This window comes from Cajanus cajan, chromosome 8 (assembly GCF_000230855.2).
Source record: "Cajanus cajan strain Asha chromosome 8, NIPB_CcT2T_4, whole genome shotgun sequence".
Lineage (NCBI taxonomy): Eukaryota > Viridiplantae > Streptophyta > Magnoliopsida > Fabales > Fabaceae > Cajanus > Cajanus cajan.
In genome coordinates, this window is record NC_138524.1 from 52,788,245 (window position 1) to 52,814,484 (window position 26,240).

The 26,240-nt window shown below is 39.1% G+C and overlaps 2 protein-coding genes across 2 annotated transcripts; both read left to right on the forward strand.

Annotated features, from left to right (window-relative positions):
* Positions 1 to 9,095: 9,095 nt before the first annotated feature.
* On the forward strand, positions 9,096 to 11,433 carry LOC145950536 (uncharacterized). The gene is made up of 3 exons (XM_083061630.1): positions 9,096 to 9,778; positions 9,844 to 11,127; positions 11,313 to 11,433. Exons 1-3 carry the CDS (start codon positions 9,096 to 9,098, stop codon positions 11,431 to 11,433), a joined length of 2,088 nt encoding a protein of 695 aa, XP_082917756.1.
* Positions 11,434 to 13,120: 1,687 nt separating this feature from the next.
* Positions 13,121 to 14,759, forward strand: LOC145950537 (uncharacterized). The gene is made up of 2 exons (XM_083061631.1): positions 13,121 to 14,136; positions 14,522 to 14,759. Exons 1-2 carry the CDS (start codon positions 13,121 to 13,123, stop codon positions 14,757 to 14,759), a joined length of 1,254 nt encoding a protein of 417 aa, XP_082917757.1.
* The last annotated feature ends 11,481 nt before the right edge of the window (positions 14,760 to 26,240 follow it).

The following is a 26,240-nucleotide window of genomic DNA, read 5'->3' on the forward strand; positions in this document are numbered from 1 at the left end:
TAGCTTTGACGCTGCTCAGGTCCTTCTATAGAGGGCTATGGCCATTGTAGGCCACTGGAAGCATAAGTGGTCCAAGCAGCAGGAGGACCTGGCTAGACTGAGGGGCCGAGTTCAACCCCTAACGGATGAGAACAAAGTCCTGAAGGGGGAGAACAAGGTTCTTGTGGAGGAGAACAAGGTCCTTAGTGCCGAGCTGCGAGCTGCGAGGGGGGATCTTGCGAGGGTGCAGAAGTCGCTGGAGATTGCTCTGCGCTCGAACGAGAACTACGCCTCCCAGGTGGGCGAGCTGCAAGGGCTTGCCGCCTCGTCTCGAAGTCGGGTGCGCTTCCTTGAAGATGAGGTGACGTCTTCTCGTGGTCGGGTTCGCTCCTTGGAGGATGAAGTAACCTCCCTGAAGAGTGAACTGGTGATGGCGGCCGAGAGGCACCTCTGCGACGAGGTCGTGATTGGCGGCAAAGAGGAGGAGGTCGCCGCCTTGAAAGTGGAGCTGGCGAGGCAGGAGGCGGAGAGGGCGGTGTTGGAGAAGAAGCTGGAGGAAACCGAACGAGCTATCGTAGTTGAACACAAGCGGGGTTTCCTCAAGGCAGCTCGCCAGGCAAGGCTTCTTGCCCTGGGGTTCGACTTCTCTGCCATGCACGTGGAGAAAGTAGTCCGCTTTGGGAAGCTGGTAAAGGAGGACGACCTCGAGGGCAGCTCCAGTGAGAATGCCTCTGCGTAGGCCAGTTTTGTCGTAGCTTAGTTAATGTTTTTCTTTTTTATTTTTCTGTTTGGAATTCAAGTGTAGAACTCTAAAATATTGCTTGTATATATATATTTTTCTTTGTCTTTTTGCGTTTGCGCTTTCTTTTGCCTTTGCGCTTTGGACTTGGTTTTTGCTGTTTGCGTTGTGAGACACGTGTTCGATGTCTGTTGTTCGTACTCGATTTCGAGATTTGAGTATTTCTCGTAAAGGTTCGAACTCGACCTTGATTTGGTTATGCCGAGGCTCGTACTCGACTTCGGACTTTGAGTATTTCTCGTAAAGGTTCGAACTCGACCTTGATTTGGTTATGCCGAGGCTCGTACTCGACCACGGGCTTTTTTTGAGTAATTCTCGTAAAGGTTCGAACTCGACAATGACTGGGTTATGCCGAGGTTCGTACTCGACCTCGGGCTTGGGTAATTCTCGTAAAGGTTCGAACTCGACCTTGATTTGGTTATGCCGAGGTTTGTACTCGACCTTGGGCTTTTGTTGAGTAATTCTCGTAGAGGTTCAAACTCGACCTTGATTTGGTTATGCCGAGGTTCGTACTCGACCTCTGGCTTTTGTTGAGTAATTCTCGTAGAGGTTCGAACTCGACAATGACTGGGTTATGCCGAGGTTCGTACTCGACCTCGAGCTTGGGTAATTCTCGTAAAGGTTCGAACTTGACCTTGATTTGGTTATGCCGAGGTTCGTACTCGACCTCGGGCTTTTGTTGAGTAATTCTCGTAGAGGTTCGAACTCGACCTTGATTTGGTTATGCTGAGGTTCGTACTCGACCTCTAGCTTTTGTTGAGTAATTCTCGTAGAGGTTCGAACTCGACAATGACTGGGTTATGCCGAGGTTCGTACTCGACCTCGGGCTTGGGTAATTCTCGTAAAGGTTCGAACTCGACCTTGATTTGGTTATGCCGAGGTTCGTACTCGACCTCTGGCTTTTGTTGAGTAATTCTCGTAGAGGTTCCAACTCGACAATGACTGGGTTATGCCGAGGTTTGTACTCGACCTCGGGCTTTTGTGGGCGTGAAATGATACAGGACTAAAAATATAAATTGAACAGAATGAGTCATTTTTATTGATTATGTAAGCGTGCCTCGTTAAAAACCCTCTCAGCCGAGTTCGCAGCGTTCCGAGTTCGCGGTATTGGTTTTTTCGCCATGTTCTTGCAGTCGGAGAGCACGTGCTTCTTACGCCTTGTCTCCGGGCTCGCTGGTGGGACTTCGTCCTTCATTACGGGGATCGGTCCTCGAGCCGAGGTCAGTGGTCTCCACGTGGGTGATGTGAGCCACGGTGGGGGAATCCTTCTTGCTTTGCTTGCTGGATGAGGCGATCTTCAGACTCTCGGTTTAGCACTGTCGAGCCGTCTTCTGATTTGCTTTGATGGAGATGATTTTACCGTCACTTCCTGGGAACTTCATGGTGAGGTGTGGAGTAGACACCACTGCTCCGAGCTAATTCAATGTCGGCCTCCCAATGATGATGTTATAGGAGGTGTTGGCCTCAACAAGGAGGTATCGAACCATGATTCTCCTTGTATCCGAGGAAGTTCCGAAGGTGGTCAGCAGGTCTACGTATCCTCGGGTGTGCACCCGTTCTCCTGCAAAACCGACTAGGGGCTCTGTGTGAGGTTGGATGAGAGAGTGAGGGACGTCTAACCTGAGGAATGTTGGCCAATACAGGACGTCGGCCAAACTTCCTTGGTCTATAAGTGTCTTCTGAACCTCCCAGTTGGCTACTTCCACGATGATGACCATGGGGTCATCTTGGTTAGGGCTGACACCAGCATAGTCCTCGTCAGAGAAAGAGATCGGCGGTGAGCTCTGGTGCGAGGCCGAGGTGGTAGAGTGGACGCAATTGATATTCCGCAGGTGCCTCTTCTGGGCTGAGCTGCTGGCGCCTCCCCCAGCGAAACCTCCTGCGATTGTGTTGATTACTCCCCGTAAGGGAGCTGACCCTGTCTCCTAGCTTATCTCGGCTTGCACTACGCCGCCGGCATTTTGTTGGGAGCCTGAGGGTTGGTCCGTGCGAGCTCCCGAACCACGACCTCTGCCTCGTCCTCGTCTGCCATAGCCTCCTCGGTGACCCTGCTGTCGCTGGACGTATTGGCCAAGGTGACCTACCTAAATGAGTTCTTCAATACGGTCTCGGAGTGTGCAGCACTCCTCAGTGGTGTGACCGTGATTCCTGTGGTACCGGCAGTGTTTGGACTTGTCAGCACTGTTGGGGGTGTGATTTGGCGGTGGCAAGGTGAGCAAGTTGTTGTTACTGGCTTCCTCCAGGACATGTACTCGGGGTGTGTTCAGGGGAGTATAGAAGTCGTATCTTCCCCCTCTATTTTCTCTGGCTGATTTCTTGAACTGGTTGTCATTGTTGACTTTGACCTTATCCTTGTGACCCTGCTCTGTCTTCGCTGGTCCTTTTCCACGAACTTGGTCACGGAAAGCAGAGTGTTCCTCCATCTAGATGTAGCCCGCAGCGCGAGCGCGGAGCTCGTCCATGTCGCAAGGAGACTCACGACATAGGCTGTCGACGAATGGCCCGGGCTTGAGTGCCATGAGCATGGCATGCAGGGCGACATCGGGGTTCAGATTTTTGATCTTAACCGAGGTGGCGGAAAATCGTTCCATGAACACCCGGAGTGGTTCGTCGTCGTTTTGCCTGAGACTGGCCAGGGCGGCTGAAGTGACATAGTGAGGTCGGCTCGTCGCGTACTGCACTGTGAACCTTCTAACTAGGGTGCCGAAGCTATCGATGGACTCGGTAGGCAGTTGGGTGTACCAGTTGAGCGCGACCCCCTTGAGCGAGGTCAGAAAAACCCTACACAAGATAGCATCATTATTAGTGTAGAGGTTTACCTATGTCGTATACAGGTCGATGTGCTCATTTGGGTCCGTCGTGCCATCATAGCAATCGAGGTGGAGAGGCTTCCACCCGTGAGGGAGCGGTGTCTCCATGATGCCATCCACAAAAGGGTGGCGGCGGAAGGTTGCCTGATCCCCTGCGACATGAGTAGGGGCCTTGCTGACTTCATGGGCCGACTTGTGCGTTGGTGCATGAGACCGATGCGTGGCAGGTCGTTGAGTCGGTGCCCTACTCGTGGTCCGGGGTTGAGAGACTGAGTGCTTCTCTTCCTCATTGTGGTTGCTCGTATGAGGGGGATGATCAGTGTGTCACCGAGGGAGTTGACCACGAATCCGTTCGTTTTCCGTGCTTAGCGCCGCTAGGTCAGCCTCATTAGCGGTCCGCATTGCAGCTAGGTCAGTTTCGTGCTTGGCACGCATGTTCTGCAGATCGGCGTCGTGTTGTTGCCGCATCTGTTCGACCTGATCAATCAACCTCCTCAATGCTGCTTCGTTATCCATGGTAGATGGATGATCTGGGTCGTTTGTTGCGCGTTTGCTATGGCTTCTGGTGCAAACCATAAGCGTGGACGATAAGAGCTTTCTTGATCGGCCCCACGGTGGGCGCCAAATGTTCTTACCGGAGATCTGTTGTAGAGATGATCTGCCAAGTAAGGTCAGCGAGCCTCCTTCGCTGGTACGTTGATGCTTCCAAGATGGGGGTGGTACCTGCGAAAGAGACTTCGATGCTAAAGTTAGGGTTTGTATGAGTATGAATCACCTATAAATAATGCACGTACCTTAGCGTGAATTAGGTTTGCGTTGGGCCTTGGGCCCGAGATTAGTGGTGATCTGATTAAATAGAGGATCTCGTCTGGACCGAGATTTCCTGAGATCGGTTATGATCTATTTAAGTGCCAAGCTGATGTCGCGCAGTGCGTGCTCGAGGTCAGCTCGTGCTGTGGTACCGAGGTCGGAGCCCGGCTTTACAGTACGGATAGTACAATCCGAATCCACAATAACAATGAAATGGACGTCTACTATGAAGAGGAAGAGCTCCCAAAGTATGGAGTCAATACCATATGACAATAAGGAAGTTTGAAGCCCAAACAAGCTGGTTTAAGGACCCAGGAATGGACTGTTGCAAACCGGAACTGGTCGTTCTCAATTTAGAACGGGCCATTCCAGGCTCCTAAAAGGGCCTAAAACCCTATTTTTGGAACGGGCCGTTCCTAAACTGGAACGGGCCATTCCAAGCTCCTAAAAAAGGCTAAAACCTATGCTTGGAACGGGTCGTTCCCAAAATAGAACGGACCGTTCTAAGTTATTTAAAAGGCCTAAAAATCTTCATTTGGAACGGTTGTTCTAGAGTAGCTAGTTATGTGTTAAACTCATCGTTGGAACGGGTCGTTCTAAAATTAGAACAACCTGTTCCAGTAACAAAATTAACACATAACGTCCATTTTCAGAACTGGCCATTCCGATTTTGGAACGGGCCGTTCTGGCAACTTCTGACGTCTATAAATAGACGACTCGGGCACAATTTTTGCCAGAAAATTTCATCCAAGACTCTTTAGAGCTCGAAATTTCTCTTTCTCTCTCCTCTGTATTTCCTGAGATTTTGTGAGGAATATTGTAGTGTGTTAGGTCGTCAAAAAGTGCCTAATAGATCGTTATATTCGAAGACTCAACAAGTTCAAGCATCTCATTTGGTATCATTTCTTTTCTTTTTATTTATTTATTTATTTTATTTATTTTATTTTTATTATTTAATAATTACTTGTACATAGTGAATATGATTTGTTGTCTTTAAAATAATTGTTTGAAAAGTATTTATTATACAACAAATAATAATGTTAATTGAATAACATTTTTATCTCTAACATTATTTGGTTCTAGGGGTTTAATGACTAGTCATTTGCTAGCTTAAACTCTCCTGTACAAAATTTCTTTTTAAAAAAAATAGATATGTTGCAACCAATAACTTTAATTAAGTAGCACTTCTATTTTTAACGTTATTGGAGGGATTTATTGATTAGCCATTTGCTAACTTGAATCCTTATGCAAAATCTATTTCTTTAGATAAAAAATGTAAACATAATTTTTCTTCATGTATACTTATTTTTATGGTTAATGATATTAATTGAGGAGCACTTCTACCCTTTAATATCATGTAAATCATAAAAGTTAATAGAATAATTATTCATTGTCCTAAGCTTTAAGCATAATTTAGTATCAATAAATAAAAATCAATAACATTGATTGAATAACAATTCTATCTTTCATGTTATTGGAAGGGTTTATTGATTAGCCATTTGCTAACCCAAATCCCTATAATTTTCTAATAAAAATACAAAAAAGGGCATCTCACATTAAAAAAAATATACATATATACATTTCTAAGGAGTAAATTAAATATTTATAAATTTATATAATTTTGTGCAATTAATTAAAGGTACTGTTTTTACAGGCGTCATAGGGTGCTAATACCTTCCCTACAAGTAATTGACTCCCGAACCCAACTTTGATTTTAAAAATAATTTGTTAAAGGGTTCTCCAATGTTTTTCCCTTAAAATAAAATATTGGTGGCGGCTCCATTGAAAAAAATGTTAGCGTCATCCCTTCATGATCCCGGTTACGACAGATGGCAACTCCACTGGGGACGTTTGAGAGTCAAGCCTTATTAAATTAATTGTGCAAAATTATGACTTTATAAATATTAATTTTTTTCCTTTCCTTTTATTTTATTTTATCTTTGTTTTATTTATTTATTTTGTTGTTTTTTTTGCTACGCATGTTTTGTTTGGATTTAAGCTGAAATTAGAGTTTTATTTATTTTATTTGCATGTCTGTTTGTTACCCTACACTCTCACTAACAGTTGTACCTCATACACTTTGGGCTCTATACCCGAGCCTGTGCGAACCTAAGAAGAGAAGGTGGCTTGATGACTATTATTGAGGGGCTTGATGCTCACTTGACCGTTGTTGAGTCACTGCTCAGGTTGTTACTAGTAGCATGGGTTAATCATATTGAGAGGGCATGTTCCCTACTTGTGATTAATTCATGCGCTAGGTCCTTATTTATATGATAAGGGCAACCTGGGCACCAATAAATCTTGAGGAGTTTTTAGATCCACCCACAAACCAATGCACTAATAGGCGGACTTAATGACCTTCCAAAGTAGGGTGTTAACCTTAGAAATTTCCTACCCTAGGTTTACCGTAATAGGTCACATTGCACTACTCTCTATCCCTCTTTTATATATGTTCATACTAACAAAAAAAAACATGTTAATACATTCATGCATCATACATTTATATCCAATATCATTTTTGTAATTAGGTTGCTTTTCTTGCCAAAAATAAAATTTATTAATAAACAAATAAAAGATAAAAATGATGGAAGGCCATGCATACATGCATATTAGGGGCATATTAGGTTGCATGTTTTTTTCATTTAACTAAGTCTTTGTCTCATTCATTAACACTTTAAAACAATTGATAGTATTCAATATGGGGGAGATTCAAAATCATACTAGCAATGCATCAGGGTTAAGCAAGAGTATCAGGATAAATGTGCTAAAAATTGATCTCCAAAGGGTAGGTAAGATCTTCCAAAACAATAGCACATTTGACTTGATATATAACTTGTTTTAGACATCATTTGTTGAGGAGAGAATTCTCCCTTGAGTGATTGTTAATCACATTTTTGATCTTGAGATGATTTATCCTTGTTTGAAAATGTGGTTTGTAATGCTGCATTGCTAGTAAGATGACCTTATCCATTGAGGAGTGAATGCTCCCTTGAAATAAGTGTCAACCATTTTTGCCTCTAACGTTGAGATGTGGGAAGTCACTCTTCAATTTGAATACAAAATCAATCTTTTCCAAATTTGTTTCTTCTTCCTTTTCTTTTATACTCGTAAAATTGACTTTGTATTCAGAAAGTAATAAAGCAAAAAAACAAAGTGTTTCCTCGGCATCGTTATAGAACACGTTCTCAGGCCAGGATCATGGATGAGATGGAGGAACGCAACGAAGAACTGAGAAATGATATCAATCAATTGAAGGAACAAATGACCCAAATTCTAGAGATGTTGCAGTCTATAAAAGTGAAAAATGTTGAAGGGACCCCTCTAGTAGCTAGAGGAGAATCTTCAACTTCTCTTGCGTATCCACCTGGCTTTACCCCAACCCCAGCACAACCATTAACTCTACATCTTAACAAATCCAGTCAACAAGTTGATCCTCTAGAGGTCCAATGGCCACCATATGGTCTTCCGCCCAACTACACACTTCCAACAATCATGGATCCTCCGGATAAGCACCAACCATTGGTGAATCAGCCACCTACACAAATGCAACCTGCTCAACCTGAGGTTTCACCCATGAATGTCACCTCTTATAAACATCAAGTTCCCTACCAACCCCAAAATTCTAATTTTATCAACCAAGGGAATCCTCGTCAAACTTCTAGGGGATATCAACCAACCTATGGAATGGAGCATGTTCAGTCTAGTGAGAAGTTACAAATGCTAGAAGAGAGGCTAAAGGTTGTGGAAGGAGGTAATTATGATATCGGTGAAGCTGTCGATCTTTGTTTGGTTCCAGATATAAAGTTCCCCCCAAAGTTTAAAGTACCTGAATTTGATAAATATAAAGGAACAAGTTGTCTAAAGAATCACATGACCATGTATTGCATAAAGATGGCAGCATATGCTCGCAATGATAAGTTACTTATTCATTGTTTCAGGATTCTTTAACTATGGCAGCTTTGAATTGGTATATGCATCTTGAACGGGCCTATATCCGCTCCTGGAAGGATTTAGCTGATGCTTTCCTTAAACAATACAAATATAATATTGACATGGTTCCAGATAGATTTGAACTACACAGCATGTCTAAAAAGGATGGTGAGACATTTAAGGAATATGCTCAAAGGTGGAGAGAAGTGGCAGCACAAGTGGAACCCCCTTTGTCTGATAGAGAAACGGTAGCCCTGTTCATTGATACTTTAAGAGCACTGTTCTATGATAAGATGATTGGGAATATTTCATCAAATTTCTCTAATATAGTTATCATTGGGGAAAGGATTGAGAATGGCATGAGGAGTGGGAAGATTGTGGTTGACCTTGTTGGAATAGCTGGTTCAAGGAAATTTTCAAGTGGTGCAGGAAAGAAAAAGGAAGGAGATACAAACGCAGTGACATTCAACTCTCATGGGATACCTAACAACAAGTCTCCTCATTTCTATACCCCTCACATGGCCTACCCAAATATTACCACCATCTCACCATACCCTTAACAACCGGTCCATCAAGCTCTGCAAGCTTCACCCGCAACACCTACCATATGACCATCTCAATCTACCCAACCATGGAACCAAAATCCTAGTCATACAAGGTCATAAAACACCCAAGACCGAAAACCAATTGATTTTGACCCTATCCCTATGCCCTATACTGAGTTGTTCCCTCTCCTACTACAAAATTCCTTAGTAGTACCTTGCTCGATGAAGCCCGTAGAACCACCATATCCTAGGGGATACAATGCTAATTCCAAATGTGACTATCATGCAGGAGCTATTGGTCACTCCCTTGGGAATTGTAGAGCTTTGAAATTTAAGGTACAAAGTTTGATTAAGGCCGGATGGTTAAACTTCAAAGAGGATAATCTTAATATCGGGAACAATCCTCTATCAGGGCATGGAGGGCCTACAGTTAATTCTATTGAGGAGAATAAAGAACAGCTCATGATAACGAGAGTGAAGGATGTAAAAACTCCCTTAAACCTCATTTTTGAGGAGATGTGTAAGTTTGGGATGTTGGAAGGTAGTCATGGTAAAGAGGAGGGGTGTGGATTGCATCCTGGTAAGAGTCACAAGATTGATGAATGTGACGAGTTTAAACAAATTCTACAAGATTTAATGGATAAGCAACTTATACAGGTCGACTATTTTGAAAGTCATGTGTGGGCTGTGGATTCAAATGTAGCTTGCCCAAAACCCCTGGTTGTCCATTATACCAGGGGTAAGAACATTTTGAATGTTGATAGACCAAAGCCTATCACAATACAAGTACCAAAAGCTTTTCCCTACAAGGATAATAAAGCAATGCCATGGAGATATGGTGCAAAAGTTTGCATTAATGCCTCTGAAGAGGGATTAGAAGCCATCGACATCACAAATGTTGTTGGGTTGGTGGAATGACTTGAAGTGGTCGAATTTACACTCCTGAAGAGTTGAAAATCAAACAAGATAGAGAGATAGAGAAGAGTCATGAGAAAGGAAAGGAAGTGGTGGATGAAAGGATAATCAAAGAGCAAGAAGAGGAGAAGAAGGAAGTCTCCGACGAAGAGGCACATGAGTTTCTAAAGCTCAAACAACAGAGTGAGTACATGGTGATTTATCAGTTGAACCGAATCCCTTCCAAAATATCACTTTTGTCACTGATGATGAATTCTAAGCCCCATAGACGAATATTGTTAAAGATATTGAATGAAGCGCATGTCGTTCATGACATTTCCGAGGAGAAATTCAAAGGTATTGTTGGAAACATCATTGCCAATAACTACCTTACCTTTACTGATGATGAGATACCAGAGGAAGGATTAGGGCACAATAAAGCTTTGCATATATCGGTAAAATGCACAAATCATATCTTGGCGAGAGTTTTGGTTGACAATGGTTCCTCATTGAATGTGATGCCAAAAGCAACATTGGCAAAACTTCCTTATGATGGATCATACATTAAGCCAAGCACTATGATAGTGAGAGCTTTTGATGGGTCTCGTAGAGAAGTGATTGGCGAGATAAGCTTACCTATCCAAATTGGTCTTGTTACTTTTGAGGTAGTATTTCATGTGATGGACATTGTGCCAGCTTACAGTTGCCTTTTGGGAAGACCTTGGACTCATTGTGCAAGGGCTGTACCCTCCACACTTCACCAAAAGCTAAAATTTATTGTGGATGACAAGTTAATCATTGTATTGGCTGAAGAAAACCTATTGGTTAGTAAACCTTCATCCACTCCTTATATTGAAGTTGCTGAAGAAGCTTTGGAGACTTCATTTCAAGGGCTCGAAATTGCAAATGTAAGTTATGGAAAGAACATCGTGAAGCCACAACCATCTGGTGCCTCCATGATGGTAGCTAAAACCATGTTAGGGAGTGGATATCAACATGGTTGCGGACTGGGAAAAGATGCACAAGGACCAAGCCAATTGCCTGAATTGATAGATAATAAAGATCGATTTGGTTTGGGCTACAAACCTTCAAAAGATGATAAATGGCGGGTTGTGTATGAGAAAAGAGAAAGGAGGCTAGCCAGGATGGAAAATAGGGAGGCAAGAATTGATGGGGTCCCTATCTGTGATCTACGAGAAAGCTTTTGGAGTGCCGGGTTCGAGTTTCCAAACTCAATAGCTGTTGTCGAGCAAGACTTTCGCGAGGACGAACAGGCTAGTTTGGTTTGCGCTCCACCGAACATGGAGCTTAATAATTGGAAGATTGTCGAGCTGCCTATGGTTTTTAATTCAAATTTAAAGTAATTTTCTTGTAATGCTAATCTTATTGCTTTGCCCAAGGCTTTAAGATTTATTTCATTGAATAAGGGCTCATGTATTTCCTTTTAATATTAAATAAAATGCATTCATTCTTCTTTCATCTCTTGCCTTTTTCTTTTTCCTTAATCTCTTTATAAATCTTATCCTAACTTTTTAAATAATGCAGATTTGAGAAAAATGCGTTTGAAAGTGACAATGCTAGTGTTGCATCAAATAATTTTGATTGTCCCGTTAATCAAACTTGTGAGGAAATAGAGGATGATTTAGAACCTACTCTGAGTTATTAAGATTAGTGGAACAAGAGGTTAAAGAGATTCAACCACATGAAGAGCTAACTGAGACAATTAATTTGGGCGACGAAGATGAAAGGAAAGAAGTCAAGATTGGCACGCTCATGAAAGAAGTTGAACGTAATAAGTTGATAAGGCTTTTACATGATTACAAGGATGTCTTCGCTTGGTCGTATTAGGATATGCCAGGGCTTGATACTAGTATAGTGGAACACAAGCTACCGTTGAAGCCAGAATGTCCTCCCGTCAAACAAAAGTTGAGACGAATGAAACCAGAATTATCTTTGAAGATTAAAGAAGAGGTCAAAAAACAATTTGATGCAGGATTTCTAGCTGTTTCCAAATATCCACAATGGGTTGCCAATATAGTACCAGTTCCTAAGAAAGATGGGAAAGCCCGTATGTGTGTGGATTATCGAGAGTTAAATAGAGCCAGCCCGAAGGATGATTTTCCACTACCTCACATTGATGTGTTAGTAGATAACACAGCGCAACATTCATTCTTTTCTTTCGTGGATGGATACTCAGGATATAACCAAATCAAGATGGTTGAGGAGGACAGGGAGAAAATGACATTTATCACACCGTGGGGCACGTTTTGCTACAAGGTTATGCCATTTGGGCTAAAAAATGCTGGGGCAACATATCAAAGGGCAATGGTGATTTTGTTTCATGACATGATACATAACGAGATTGAGGTTTATGTGGATGACATGATCGCAAAATCAAGAAAAGAAGATCATGTGATCCATATGAAGAAATTGTTTGAGCGGCTAAGAAAGTTTAAGTTGAGGCTAAATCCATCGAAGTGTACTTTTGGTGTGAAATTTGGTAAATTGTTGGGATTTATAGTCAGTTAAAAAGGGATAGAAGTGAATCCCGACAAGGTTCGAGCAATTCTTGAGAGGCCACCGCCCAGCACAGAAAGAGAAGTTCGAGGTTTCCTGGGAAGATTGAATTACATTGCCAGATTCATATCTCAATTAACAGCTACTTGTGAACCCATTTTCAAATTGTTACGTAAAAATCAACCAATGAAGTGCAATGATGATTGCCAAGCAGCCTTTGACAGAATAAAATAATATCTACAGAGGCTGCCGATTTTAGTGCCACCAGTCTCTGGAAGGCCTTTCATTATGTATCTAACAGTGCTTGATGGGTCTATGGGTTGCGTCTTAGGCCAACATGATGATTCTGGAAGAAGAGAGCAAGCTATCTATTATTTGAGTAAGAAATTCACTGATTATGAGATTCGATATTCATTGTTGGAGTGAACTTGTTGTGCCTTGGCATGGACAGCCCATCGTCTAAGACAATATATGTTTAGTCATACAACATGGTTAGTGTCTAAAATGGACCCAGTCAAGTACATCTTTGAAAAACTCGCTCTCACAGGAAGGATTGCTCGATGGCAAGTTCTCTTATCAGAATATGACATCACTTACATGACCCAAAAGGCAATTAAAGGAAGTGTTTTGGCAGATTATCTCGCACATCATCCTATAGACGACTATCAATCAGTGTAGTGTGAATTCCCAGATGAAAACATAATGGCACTATTTAATGGAGAAAGGTCACCCCACAAGAAGATAAATGGATCATGTTGTTCGACGGTGCTTCCAACATGTTGGGGCATGGAATTGGAGCTATACTCATCTCTCCAGAAAAATAATATACTCCTATCATGGCTAGGTTGTGTTTTTATTGCAACAATAATATAGCAGAATATGAAGCATGTACTCTGGGGATACAAGTAGCTATAGAAGCAAAAGCCAAAATACTTGAGGTATACAGTGATTCAGCCTTGGTTATTCATCAGTTAAAAGAGGAGTGGGAAACTCGAGACACAAAATTAATTCCTTACCAAGCTTACATTAAGGAGTTGATAAGGCAATTTGAGAAAATCACTTTTAATCACATCCCTCGAGAGGATAACCAATTGGCAGATGCACTAGCCACCCTGTCATCTATGTTCACGTTGAGTAATGATGAAGATATGCCACTTATAAAGATTCAATGTCATGACCAACCTGCATATTGTCAGTCAGTGGAAGAAGAGCCAGATGGAAATCCTTGGTACTATGATATTAAGAAGTATATCAAAAGTAGACAATATCCACCAAATGCTTCAGAGAATGACAAGAGAACTTTGAGAAGACTAGCCATGAGTTTCTTTCTAAATGGAGAGGTGTTGTATAAGAGAAATCATGATATGGTTTTGCTTAGATGTTTAGATGCGGTTGAAGCTCAACAGATTATCAAAGAAGTTCATGAAGGCTCTTTTGGCACTCATACCAAGAGGCATGCCATGGCAAGGAAAATCTTAAGGGCTGGTTATTATTGGTTAACCATGGAGAATGATTGCTTCAAATACGTGAAGAAATTTCATAAGTGCCAGACATATGCTGATAACATCAATGCTCTACCAACTTCCCTTAATGTTTTATCATCACCTTGGCCATTTTCAATGTGGGGAATGGATGTTATTGGCCCTATTGAGCCGAAAGCGTCAAATGGACATCGCTTCATTCTGGTTGTTATTGACTATTTCACCAAATGGGTTGAAGCCACTTCATATGCCCATGTGACTCGAAATGTGGTTGTAAAGTTCATCAAAAGGGAATTAATTTGTCGTTACAGTGTGCCAAGCAGAATCGTTACTGATAATGGAACCAACTTGAATAACAAGATGATGACAGAGTTATGTGTTGACTTCAAAATTCAGCACCATAACTCTTCCCCATACCGCCCAAAGATGAATGGGGCAGTTGAAGCAGCAAACAAGAACATCAAGAAGATCATTCAAAAAATGGTGGTGACATACAAAGATTGGCATGAAATGCTTCCCTTTGCCTTACACGGATATTGAAACTCAAGTTCGAACCTCAATTGGGGCAATCCCATTTTCTTTAGTTTATGGAATGGAAGCAGTCCTTCCAATTGAGGTTGAAATTCTATCTTTAAGAGTATTGACAGAAGCCAAATTATAAGAAGCAGAATGGGTCCAAACCCGTTTGGATCAACTAAATCTCATTAAGGAGAAAAGGTTGAATGCAATTTGTCATGGCCAATTATACCAAAAAAGATTGAAGAAGGCGTTTGAAAAGAAAGTACACCCTAGAGAGTTTCGAGAAAGAGACTTAGTGCTTAAGAAAATTCTACAAGTTCAAAAAGATCGTCTTGGTAAATGGGCACCAAATTATGAAGGACCTTTTGTAGTTAAAAAGGTTTTATCTAGGGGAGCTTTGATCCTCACAAATATGGATGGTAAAGATCTCCTACATCCTGTAAATTCTGATGTAGTAAAAAAATATTATGCCTAAAAAAATATATATGAAAATACAAAAAAAAAACGCTCACTAGATTGAAAACCTGAAAGGGTGATCTAGGAAAAAGTTAGAGCAGCCCGCTAGGTTGAAAACTCAAAAAAGAAATCTAGGCAAAAATTAGGGTAAAAAAACACAAAAAAAGAGCTGGTTAGATTGAAAACATATAAAGGCGATCTAAGAAAATTCAAAGCGACATGTTAGGTTGAAAACCCGAAAAAGAAATCTAGCAGATAAGTATCATGCCAAATTTCAAGGCCAGTGTGACACCCTCTACCCCAACATACATATACAGTAATTATAAACAAATAAAAATTTTCATCATTAAAAATCAAATTTCCAACCACGTAAGGGTAAAGAGTTCACATTCATAAACTTAATCCAAATAACATGTCGGTAAAATTACAAAGAAATAAAACTGAATTTTCCAAAATGATTTAATAAGAACATCTTAAACTAATCCTATCTATGTCCCGATGTCACATGTCCTATCAGAGCAAAATCCAACATAGAAGCCTAAGCTTCATCACCAACATCTTAGCCTCACGCTGACGATCACCTGTATAACAGTAAAAAAAAACAACACGAGAAAAGGGAGTGAGAAACATCTCACTCTGGCTCACGGTGTAGAAATATACGCCGGATAGCCAAACACAAACAAAACAAGTATAACATAAATAAATTAATAATAACATCACACTCGTCCAAGACATAAAAATATCAATTAATTATATAACATTGAAAATGCACATGTATGGACACGGACTACATATTATCATGCATGTGGCGCCAGTAAAACATCACATGGCATATTGCCGCTAGCAATATACGAAGAGTAGTCTAGGAGTACATGCCGGGTCACACCCTCTGCGCACTCTCACTAGAAGGATATACTACCAGAGTCTCGTCGGGATAGCTAAGCCGCGCAAGATACATCCCATGCACACAATGGGCGAGACTGGGACTTCCAAACCGAGCTATCTCCAAGGACTAATCCCCAAAGCTTTTACACTAGGGGGCCTTCTCTGGTGATGTATTCCATATCGTACCCTTAAAACACTTATGCAAATGATGCATGTCAATCAAGACTCTATGCATTCTCATATTACATTATCATGTCTCGTTCTCATATCACATTATCATGTCTCAACACATCTCATCATCACATCTCCTCATTACATTTCATCATCTCATTGACATTATCACATCATATTTACAATTTTCACTGAGCACTTTTATTCATATCAGAACTCATATATTTGCAAAGGTAAACATATATTCATACATCTCGTACAACAAAGAATACAACAGAACAATTAAAACAGAAAATATTATAAATATGCCTATTTCTCATAGGGTTCCCACAGGAACCCACAGAGCAAACTAATTCATATCAAAACTTATTTATTTTCAAAATTAGACACTTATTTACACTCTATAAACATTAAAGAACACAACAGAAAATTCAAAAGGGTAAAACAGAATACATTTAAAATTTGCCTGTTTCTCATAGGGTTCCCACAAGAACCCACAGAGCACTCTAATTCATACAATAAACATTTAAAATAATATAATTTACTTATATAATTACTCTTTAAACAATCTCCTCTTACAATCACTAATTCATTCCCTTAGGGTTTCCCATAGGAACCCACAGAGATCTCAAATCATATATTTATTTACATATAAAAAGAGCAAATAGAAGAAACAAATATAATTGGGAGAAACTCCTCATAAAGAAGCATACAACAAATACAGGATTGAGGGCCAATCCCACTACCCAGCATACAATCCCACACCTAGAGCGAGGTTTCTCACTCCCCCCTTACCTCGATAAGCAGGAGCCGAATCTTGTTGGTCGTCCCCTCTAGGTTGACCTTCGTCTTCAGAGAGGAAGGAGGAAAAAAATTAGAAAATGAAGAAAATGAATTTTAAAGAGTGCAAAACGCTCTATTCATAGGCATCAGGCCGCGACCAGAACGGCCCGTTCCGAATCCGGAACGGCCCGTTCTGGGCACACGGAATAGGTACAAAAGCCTCTCCCAGAACGGCCCGTTCCAAAACCAGAACGTCTCGTTCTGGGGTTTCCGGAACGGCCCGTTTCAACGTGGAACGACCCGTTCTGAGTCAAACTTTGTTCTTTTAAAATCACATCCGGAACGTCCCGTTCCCAAATTGGAACGGCCCGTTCTGGGTTAAAATTTTACCCATGCATGCCTGATTTGGAACGGCCCGTTCCTAAAGTGGAACGGCCCGTTCCAGAGCTATGAAAATCCAGGATTATTAGTTAATGAATAAATAAATAGCATGTATATATATATATATCAAATTAAAATAAAATATCAAAACAATTTAAAAGATGATTTTCTTCAAATAATAATTATAACAAAATATCATAATTAATAATATTATACAAAATAATTTTCATAAATGATTATTATTAAAAACCTTTAAAACTTCAATCAAACTCATTTAATTAATCACAATAATTATAAGGAAATAATCTTCATAAATACAAAAATAAATAATAATTATTCGTAGTATTAGTAGAAAAATTCGGGATGTTACAGCCAGACACAACAGAGAAAAACAAACTGGGGCAAATACATTGAATTATCCTCTCAAGTTTATTGGTGAGCAATCAATGTTATTGAAGTGTAGTACTAACATTGTTCATCTGGAAAGTATCACTCACATAACAGTTACCTCCTATTGCTACCATTGTACATATTTGCCATTCTTGTCATACAATGACTTCCTTTGTAAACACATTCTTACTCTCTTAAATAAGATTATCCTACCTCTTTGTTGTCAATTCTTTTTGCATTTTATGATAATATACTGAAAGGAAATGCATGTTATATCTAAAAAAGGAAAATTCAAGGCATTACAAATTATTTTTATGAGTTTTAAAAGCCACAGTATGCTTGATAATTTCTTGATAAATGTTACAAAGCGCAACCAACAGGATAACGTTGTTTCAACTCATAAGTGCTTACAACAGCTTAAGGGTAACCCAAGAGAATAACTGACTATCATTCAAGTCAAAAGTATCCAAAGGCCTCACTCCTCCATGATCCTTGGCTGTGTGTCACAATGAGGAATTTCTGAAAAATAAAGCAAAAGCAAAAATAAAAAGGGAAATAAACAAAAGTTTAAGTCTTGAAAGTTGTGTCTCATAACATTTTGCATCATATCACCATTGCATCACATTTCATTTGCATCTCTTGCTTCCTAGAACTTATGACGTAGATTTTTTAGGCTAAACACTTACTTCACATTTGACTTTCTATTTAAGTCCAGTACTTACCTGGCACAAGTTATATTTTTCTTTTGTATAAGCCAAGTATCTACCTGGCACAAGTTACATTTTTCTTTTGTATAAGCCCAGTATCTACCTGGCACCAGTTATATTTTTCTTTTGTATAAGCCCAGTATCTACCTGGCACCAGTTATATTTTTCTTTTATTTAAGTCCAATACTTACCTGACACAAGTTATATTTTTCTTTTGTATAAGCCCAGTATCTACCTGGCATAAGTTGCATTTTTCTTTTGTATAAGCCCAGTACTTACCTGGCACAAGTTACATTTTTCTTTTGTATAAGCCCAGTATCTACCTGGCACAAGTTACATTTTTCTTTTGTATAAGCCCAGTATCTACCTGGCACAAGTTACATTTTTCTTTTGTATAAGCCCAGTATCTACCTAGCACAAGCTACATTTTTTTTTGTATAAGCCCAGTATCTACCTGGCACAAATATTCAGTCGATACAATACAAGCATTCGACCACTCCAGCATTAGTGTTCAGTTCATCAACATTCAATCAATCCAACACCAACATTTTATTGAATTGGCACCAGCATTCGGTCGATACAGCACAAACATTTGACAACTCCAGCATTAGCATTCAATCCATCAACATTCAATCAATCCAGCACCAGCATTTGATTGAATTGGCACCAACATTCAGTCGATACAGTACAAGCATTCGACCATTCCGTCAAACATTGACATTTGGTTGATAAAGCACAAGTATTCAACCACTTCAGCATTGGCATTCGGTTGATCAAGCACAAGCATTCAACTACTTCAGCATAAGCATTCGGTCGATCCAACACAAGCATTCGACCACTCCATCAAACATTGACATTCGGTAGATCAAGTACAAGCATTCAACCACTCCAGCATTAGCATTCAATACATCAACATTCAATCAATCCAGCACCAGCATTTGATTGAATTAGCACAAGCATTCAACCACTCCATCAAACATTGACATTCGATTGATCAAGCACAAGCATTCAACCACTTCAGCATTGGCATTCGGTTGATCAAGCACAAGCATTCAACCCCTCCAGCACAAGCATTCAACATTAACATTCGGTTGATCCAGAACTAGCACTTGACGATCCCAACCCAACGTTCTAGCATCTGACTGTGCAAACAAAAGCATTGAATCTTTCTAGTACCAACATCGACAATAGGAGCTACGTCTTGGGTAGCTGGATAAAATTAATTCACATCTTTATTCATTTCTTATTACCAATAATCTAAATTTCTTTATTTAGATTATTTAATAAGAAATAAATAAAGAGGGGCAACTGTGAATAACTAATTTTATCCGGATCCACAATAACAATGAAATGGACATCTACTACGAAGAGGAAGAGCTCCCAAAGTATGGAGTCAATACCATATGACAATAAGGAAGTTTGAAGCCCAAACAAGCTGGTTTAAGGACCCAGGAATGGACTGTTGCAAAGCCAGATGGGCCAATCTCAATTTAGAACGGGCCGTTCCAGGTTCCTAAAAGGGCCTAAAACCCTATTTTTGGAACGGGTCGTTCCTAAACTGGAACGGGCCGTTCCAAGATCCTAAAAAGGGCTAAAACTTATGCTTGGAACGGGTCGTTCCTAAAATAGAACGGGTCGTTCCTAAAACGGAACGGGCCGTTCTAAGTTATTTAAAAGGCCTAAAAATCTTTATTTGGATTGGTTGTTCTAGAGTAACCAGTTATGTGTTAAACTCATCGTTGGAACGGACCGTTCTAAAATTAGAACAGCCCGTTCCAGTAACAACATTAACACATAACGTCCATTTTCAGAATGGGCCGTTCTGATTTAAGAACGAGCCGTTCTAGCAACTTTTGACATCTATAAATAGACGACTCGGGCACAGTTTTTGCCAGAAAATTTCGTCCAAGACTCTTTAGAGCTCGAAATTTCTCTTTCTCTCTCCTCTATATCTCTTGAGATTTTGTGAGGAATATTGTAGTGTGTTAGGTCGTCAAAAAGCGCCTAATAAATCGTTATATTCGAAGATTCAACAAGTTCAAGCATCTCATTTGGTATCATTTCTTTTCTTTTTATTTATTTATTTTTTTTTATTTTTATTATTTAATAATTGCTTGTACATAGTGAATATGATCTGTTGTCTTTAAAATATTTGTTTGAAAAGTATTTATTATACAACAAATAATAATGTTAATTGAATAACATTTTTTATCTCTAACATTATTTGGTTCTAGAGGTTTAATGACTAGTCATTTGCTAGCTTAAACTCTCTTGTACAAAATTTCTTTTTTTAAAAAATAGAGATATGTTGCAACCAATAACATTAATTAAGTAGCACTTCTATTTTTAACGTTATTGGAGAGATTTATTTCTTAGCTATTTGCTAACTTGAATCCTTATGCAAAATCTATTTCTTTAGATAAAAAATGTAAACATAATTTTGCTTCATGTATACTTATTTTTATGGTTAATGATATTAATTGAGGAGCACTTATACCCTTTAATAACATGTAAATCATAAAAGTTAATAGAATAATTATTCATTGTCCTAAGCTTTAAGCATAATTTAGTATCAACAAATAAAAATCAATAACATTGATTGAATAACAATTCTATCTTTCATGTTATTGGAAAGGTTTATTGATTAGCCATTTGCTAACCCAAATCCCTATAATTTTCTAATAAAAATACAAAAAAGGGCATCTCACATTAAAAAAAAAATATATACATATATACATTTCTAAGGAGTAAATTAAACATTTATAAATTTATATAATTTTGTACAATTAATTAAAAGTACTGTTTTTACAGGCGTCGTAGGGTGCTAATACCTTCCCTGCACGTAATTGACTCTCGAACCCAACTTTGATTTTAAAAATAATTTGTTAAAGGGTTTTCCAATGTTTTTCCCTTAAAATAAAATATTGGTGGCGGCTCCATTGAAAAAAAATGTTAGCGTCATCCCTTCGTGATCCCGGTTACGACAAGGTAAAATAGGAATAATAAAATAAACCTATGCTAACAAAGCTTAGGAGAGTAATCAATACTCTATAATTGTGAAGAGCATATCTTTAGTAGTGTTAGCTTCCCCACCCTCTTCTAGTCTCCTAGCCATGAACCTAGTAATGGGTCCCACATGTGTCTCCAATGATGGTCTTCCATCATCCTCTCCTTCTTGAGAAGGATTTGTCCTCATATCAAGATTCTCATCCATGTCCTCAGCCCCTAAAAAAGGTGTAAGATTATAAACATTAAATGAAGAGTTAACTTCATAATCGGATGGAAGATCTAACTTATATGCATTGTCATTTTTTTTGAAGGACTTGGAAAGGTCCATCTTCAACAAATCATCAACTTGAGATTCTATCTATTTGGTCTCTTGGGATTAGTCCTATAAGCGAGCCTATTTGGAAGACTTGCACATGGTATGCCGTCTATTTGATGTTCTAACCCTCTTAAAGGTGGAAGTCCACTTGGAGCCTCTTGAGGGAATAGGTCATCAAATTCTTTCAAAAGTTTTTGAACCTCTTGAGGTAGAGACTCAAGTTCATGACTAGTGGCAGCTAGCGTCTCTTTGAAATAGAGGAGGTACAAAGATTTTTCAAGAAAAAGTGTTTTCTTGATGTCATTTTTAAGTGATAAATGACTTTTGTGAACAACTTCTTTAAAGGGGACACTTGCTGCTAAACTTAATACCTCCTATTCCCTTTCTTTATTCGTCAAGGGAAGACTTTTTTCTTTCTTTTGCCTCTTTTTTTTCCTCCTCTCTTTTAGCTTTTATCTTGAGTTAGTCCTCACTCACTTGAGAAGGTGATAGAGGACACAACACAATTTTCTTACCTAAGTGATGGAAACTTATTTTGTTAGTGAGGCCATCATGAATAGTTTTCTTGTCAAATTGCCAAGGCCTACCATGTAAAATATGACTAGCATCCTGTTGCGGGTTGCATCAAATGTCCCGTGGCGGAGGCTAGGTGGGCCAAGTCACTGTCGAATCATGGTGCTTGGGCTGCTACGCTCTTAAGTAGAAAGAGTTGCGCCCTGACTATCATCTATAGCTTTTGGCCTAGTGGTAAGCACTCGATCCAACAATTGGTATCAGAGCCAAGGTCATGAGTTCGATTCCCAGCGGGGCAATTGCTGAGGGAGAGATTGTTGCGGGTTGCATCAAATGTCCCGTGGCGGAGGCTAGGTGGGCCAAGTCACTGTCGAATCATGGTGCTTGGGCTGCTACGCTCTTAAGTAGAAAGAGTTGCGCCCTGACTATCAGCTATAGCTTTTGGCCTAGTGGTAAGCACTCGATCCAACACATCCAATGACACTATATCTCAAAAAAATTCATATTTGTACTTTTCAATGGAGATAGGTATATTTACTTGTTGGTTAACTACAATACCCCTTTCCTTATTTATCCATTGTAATTTGTAAGGTTTGGGATGAGGTAGAGTAGTTAAGGTTAGCTTTTCAACTAATCTAGTGCTACAACAATTGCAACTAGATCCCTTATCCACAATGAGAGAACAAGTATTTTCTAAAACCTTGCATCTTGTGTGAAACAAATTCTCTCTTTGGGATTGGTCTATGTCACTAGATTGGTTTCCAAGGAACCTTATAACCATTAATAAGTCTCTTTCACAAGGATAGGTCTCTTCCTTAGATTCTAAGATTTCTTCTTTGTCACTTGAAGAATAAGAAGTAGCTTCATCAAGGCTACTATAGTGGTCTCAGCCCCTTAAAATCATGATTTTCTTTGTTGTTCATTGAGAAGAAATATGCCCTCGACCAAGACACTTAAAGCACTTGATGTCACTTGTCTTAGATTCCTTGGAAGGTGCCTTAAGAGAGGATTTTTCTTCTTCTTTTTCCTTGGGAAAAGGTCTAGAAGAGTGGCCCTCCTCTTGAAACTCTTTGAATAAGAGGGAGTGAAGTCTTTTCGAATAGATTTTCTTTTAAGTTGATGCTTCACTCTTGAACAAATTTGAACAAGTTCATTCAAATATCTAAAAGTCAAGATTTCAACTTTGTATCTTATTTTAAGGTTAAGACCACTTTAAAATCTAGAGATGGTGGTCCTCTCTTCTTTCCTTATCCCAGCCCTCATCATTAGTAACTCCATTTGTTTCCTATATTCCTCCACACTAGATGACCCTTGTTTCAACCTTTGTAGCTTATCCATAAGCTTTCGGTCATAGTATAGGGGAATATGCCTCATTCTCAAGGCACTATGGAGTTCGTTCCAATATTGGATTGGGGGCTCATGATTTATTCTCCATTATTTTTCTAAGGAGGTTCATCAATACATAGCATACCCTTGGAAGCTAAGGGTTGCTAAGGAAACCTTATTTTCTTCACTCACTCCATGGAAAGAGAAAAGTGGTCAACTTTCATTTTCCAATCTAAATAGGTTTCCACATTGTCTTTGACATGAAATGAGGGAAAAGTGATGTTAGGTTCCTTATTGGAAGACTCCCTATGTCTAGGTTGTCTAGGGGGCCTTTAATAGTTTAGGATTTAGGGTTTAGGGTTTCACAAATGGTTTAGAGGTGAAAGATTAGTATTAGAAGCCTAAGTGTACAAAGAATCACTTAATAACCAAGCCTTTTCAAGTAAAAATCATTAAGCCTTCTTATACCTTTCTTACAAACAATTTTGCACAAAGATTAAGTGTGTGTGTGTGTGCACGAACCCCTAGTAGGAAACTTGAAGCCTTCTAGATGAACATAAGCAAAGTAAAGAACCTAAGCAAATATACTATCAAAGTAATAGGAATGTAAAGAAAGCAATTAAAGCATATGCTAGTCGAATTTTCCTAGGGTGGGAGCTTGAAGTGACCTTGATGGTATTAAATCCACTCTCCCAAGCACTACATGAATTGGTCTAAAACTACTTAACAAAATGCCAATTACACACCAAAAGGAAAAGGAAACAAAGGCCAAAAATACAAGTGGTCGAAACATTGCACAAGAAAGAAAAAAAGAAAATTACGTCTTCAATCCTCCAACTTGCTTCCTTCACGAAGGCCCAAGTTAGTCCTCTCCTTTGGTGTTTGCTCTCTTAAATTTTGGTGAATCCCTCCAAAGCACCTTCGTAACAAATTCGAACAGCCTCTCCACTCAATCCACCAAGAATGTGTGTGGTTTTAGAAGCTTTCCTCGCCTAAACCAAGAAGAAACCAAACCAAGAGTACAAGAGTCCAAAGAACAAAAACTAAAAAGGCACAATTAAAAAGGCTAAACTCAAATGGAGATTGATTTGAAAAAACTTAAAGATTATAAGGAAGACACAAAAATTAAAATTAAGGGTACTTTAAAAGGGCTAGCACTCAAAAGAATAATTCCTAGAAAGGCACTAGAATTGAGTAAGAAGTGTTTGATAAAATGTTGAACTGAACTTGAATAAATTTTAAAGTCCCATTCAGCCACTAATTTATGGTCCAAGTGATATAGAAAAAATCCAAATTCTAAGCTAGGAAACTTGTCCAAAAAGTTCACAAGTCTAACAAAGGTTCCTTTTTTGTTTGTAAATTAATTTCTCCTTGTTCTTTGACTCAGATTCCTCTTTTTTTGTAACAATGGTCCAACAAATTTCTTTATTGTTTTTAAATTAATGTTCTTTGACTTGGTTTCTTTGTTTTTACACTTGTGTTTGTTGATTTTGATTAGCAAAATTTTGGAGTCTCCTTTTAGCAATTAGTGATGGCTTAATGAGACAATAATTTGAGTGTTTCTTAGAGTTTTAATGTGGAAATGGTCCAGCAGACAAATATGCACATAGAAACCAATCTCATACTCAAATTATCAAACAATATATAAGCATATCAAGTGCACATGGAAGTACTCAAATGGCCGAAAAAAATTTTTAACAATGATGTGCCAAGAAATTAATCACACATGAACATTTAAGTGATTTAGAACATGTTAGGACTAATTAGCATACATGATTGACTCTTTAAACACTACAAGAAAATTGTCATATAGTGACACACACCCTATGGTAACACAATATATGTCACTAAAAATTACTTTTACCTACATAATAAATGCAATATATGTTGGTATATTGTTAAAAAGAGTGGATATAAGTTATAGTGACACAAAAAATATGTTGTTAAATCTCATTCAAAATCAATACTAAAATTGTGTATAGCTATATGTCAAATAAATATATACCAACATATATTATATTTATAGTGACTATTTTTGTGTGTCACTATATGTAACATTTTTTGTAGTGAAAGCACTCTAGACTCACATGGCCATTTCATCAAACACATAGCATGCATTACATATTTATGATCAAAACGTGTTTAAGCTAGATTACTTGGTATCCTTTTCAAGACAATTTGGAAATACATAACTTTAAGACAAAATCGGATTGATTACAAAGTAAAAAAACACATGTTCAAGAGAATTTTCAATGCAGCCAATTTTTTTTAGCAACTCAAACCTAAAAAGAAAATGGACAGAACTTATTTAAAGAAACATAAAACACCAAGATGATTCACAAGAAATTATTGCATGAATCAATACACAAGACAAGACATATAGATCATGAGAATATAACATGAATATGATCTATTTAGCACAACTTTAAGACAAGCAAGAAGACACCATGACATGACCAAAATTTTGAAAGAAAGACTAGACTAAAAATTATCCTTGAAGAACCTTGGCTCTAGATACCACATAATGGAGTTCCTCCTTGCATTGATGGATGAAGGATGATCAAAGGGAGGACCCCTAGACTCCACGGATCATAGTTCTTCAAAGGCCTAGCCTTGGATGATGGTGATAACTGAAAATGATAAAGGAAGGAAGGTCTTTGATGGAACGCTTGAGAGGCACTCTAGGGTTTGGCTCACTCCAAGGTAGATGAAGGCCACTTCTAGGGTTTTCACTCAAGGTGGAGATAGGTAGGGTCTTGGCCGAAAATGCCCAAGAGAGACTAAGGAAATATAAAGGCCTAAAAGGCTCACTTTATATTATTTTCCAAAGTATTTACAAGTCGTGCATCCTAAGGTATTTATAAGTCATACGTGAGGTCATAACCCTAGAAATGTGTGACAGCTAGGTCATCATTGGGTGATCATTTCCACCTCAAAATGAGAAGGAAATGCACCCTAAATGAGACCCAAATGCTACCCTACATGTGCTGCACATGTCTAGGTCAAGATGGCATCTTTT

Excerpts from the sequence above, each read along its gene's own strand:
- LOC145950536 (XM_083061630.1), top strand. The coding sequence starts at position 9,096 with ATGAAGCCCGTAGAACCACCATATCCTAGGGGATACAATGCTAATTCC. Across the intron at positions 9,779-9,843 it reads GACATCACAAATGTTGTTGG|AGAGATAGAGAAGAGTCATG; the intron begins GTTGGTGGAATG and ends CAAACAAGATAG. Across the intron at positions 11,128-11,312 it reads GTTTTTAATTCAAATTTAAA|ATTTGAGAAAAATGCGTTTG; the intron begins GTAATTTTCTTG and ends TAAATAATGCAG.
- LOC145950537 (XM_083061631.1), top strand. The coding sequence starts at position 13,121 with ATGGCTAGGTTGTGTTTTTATTGCAACAATAATATAGCAGAATATGAA. Across the intron at positions 14,137-14,521 it reads AATAACAAGATGATGACAGA|ATTGAAGAAGGCGTTTGAAA; the intron begins GTTATGTGTTGA and ends ATACCAAAAAAG.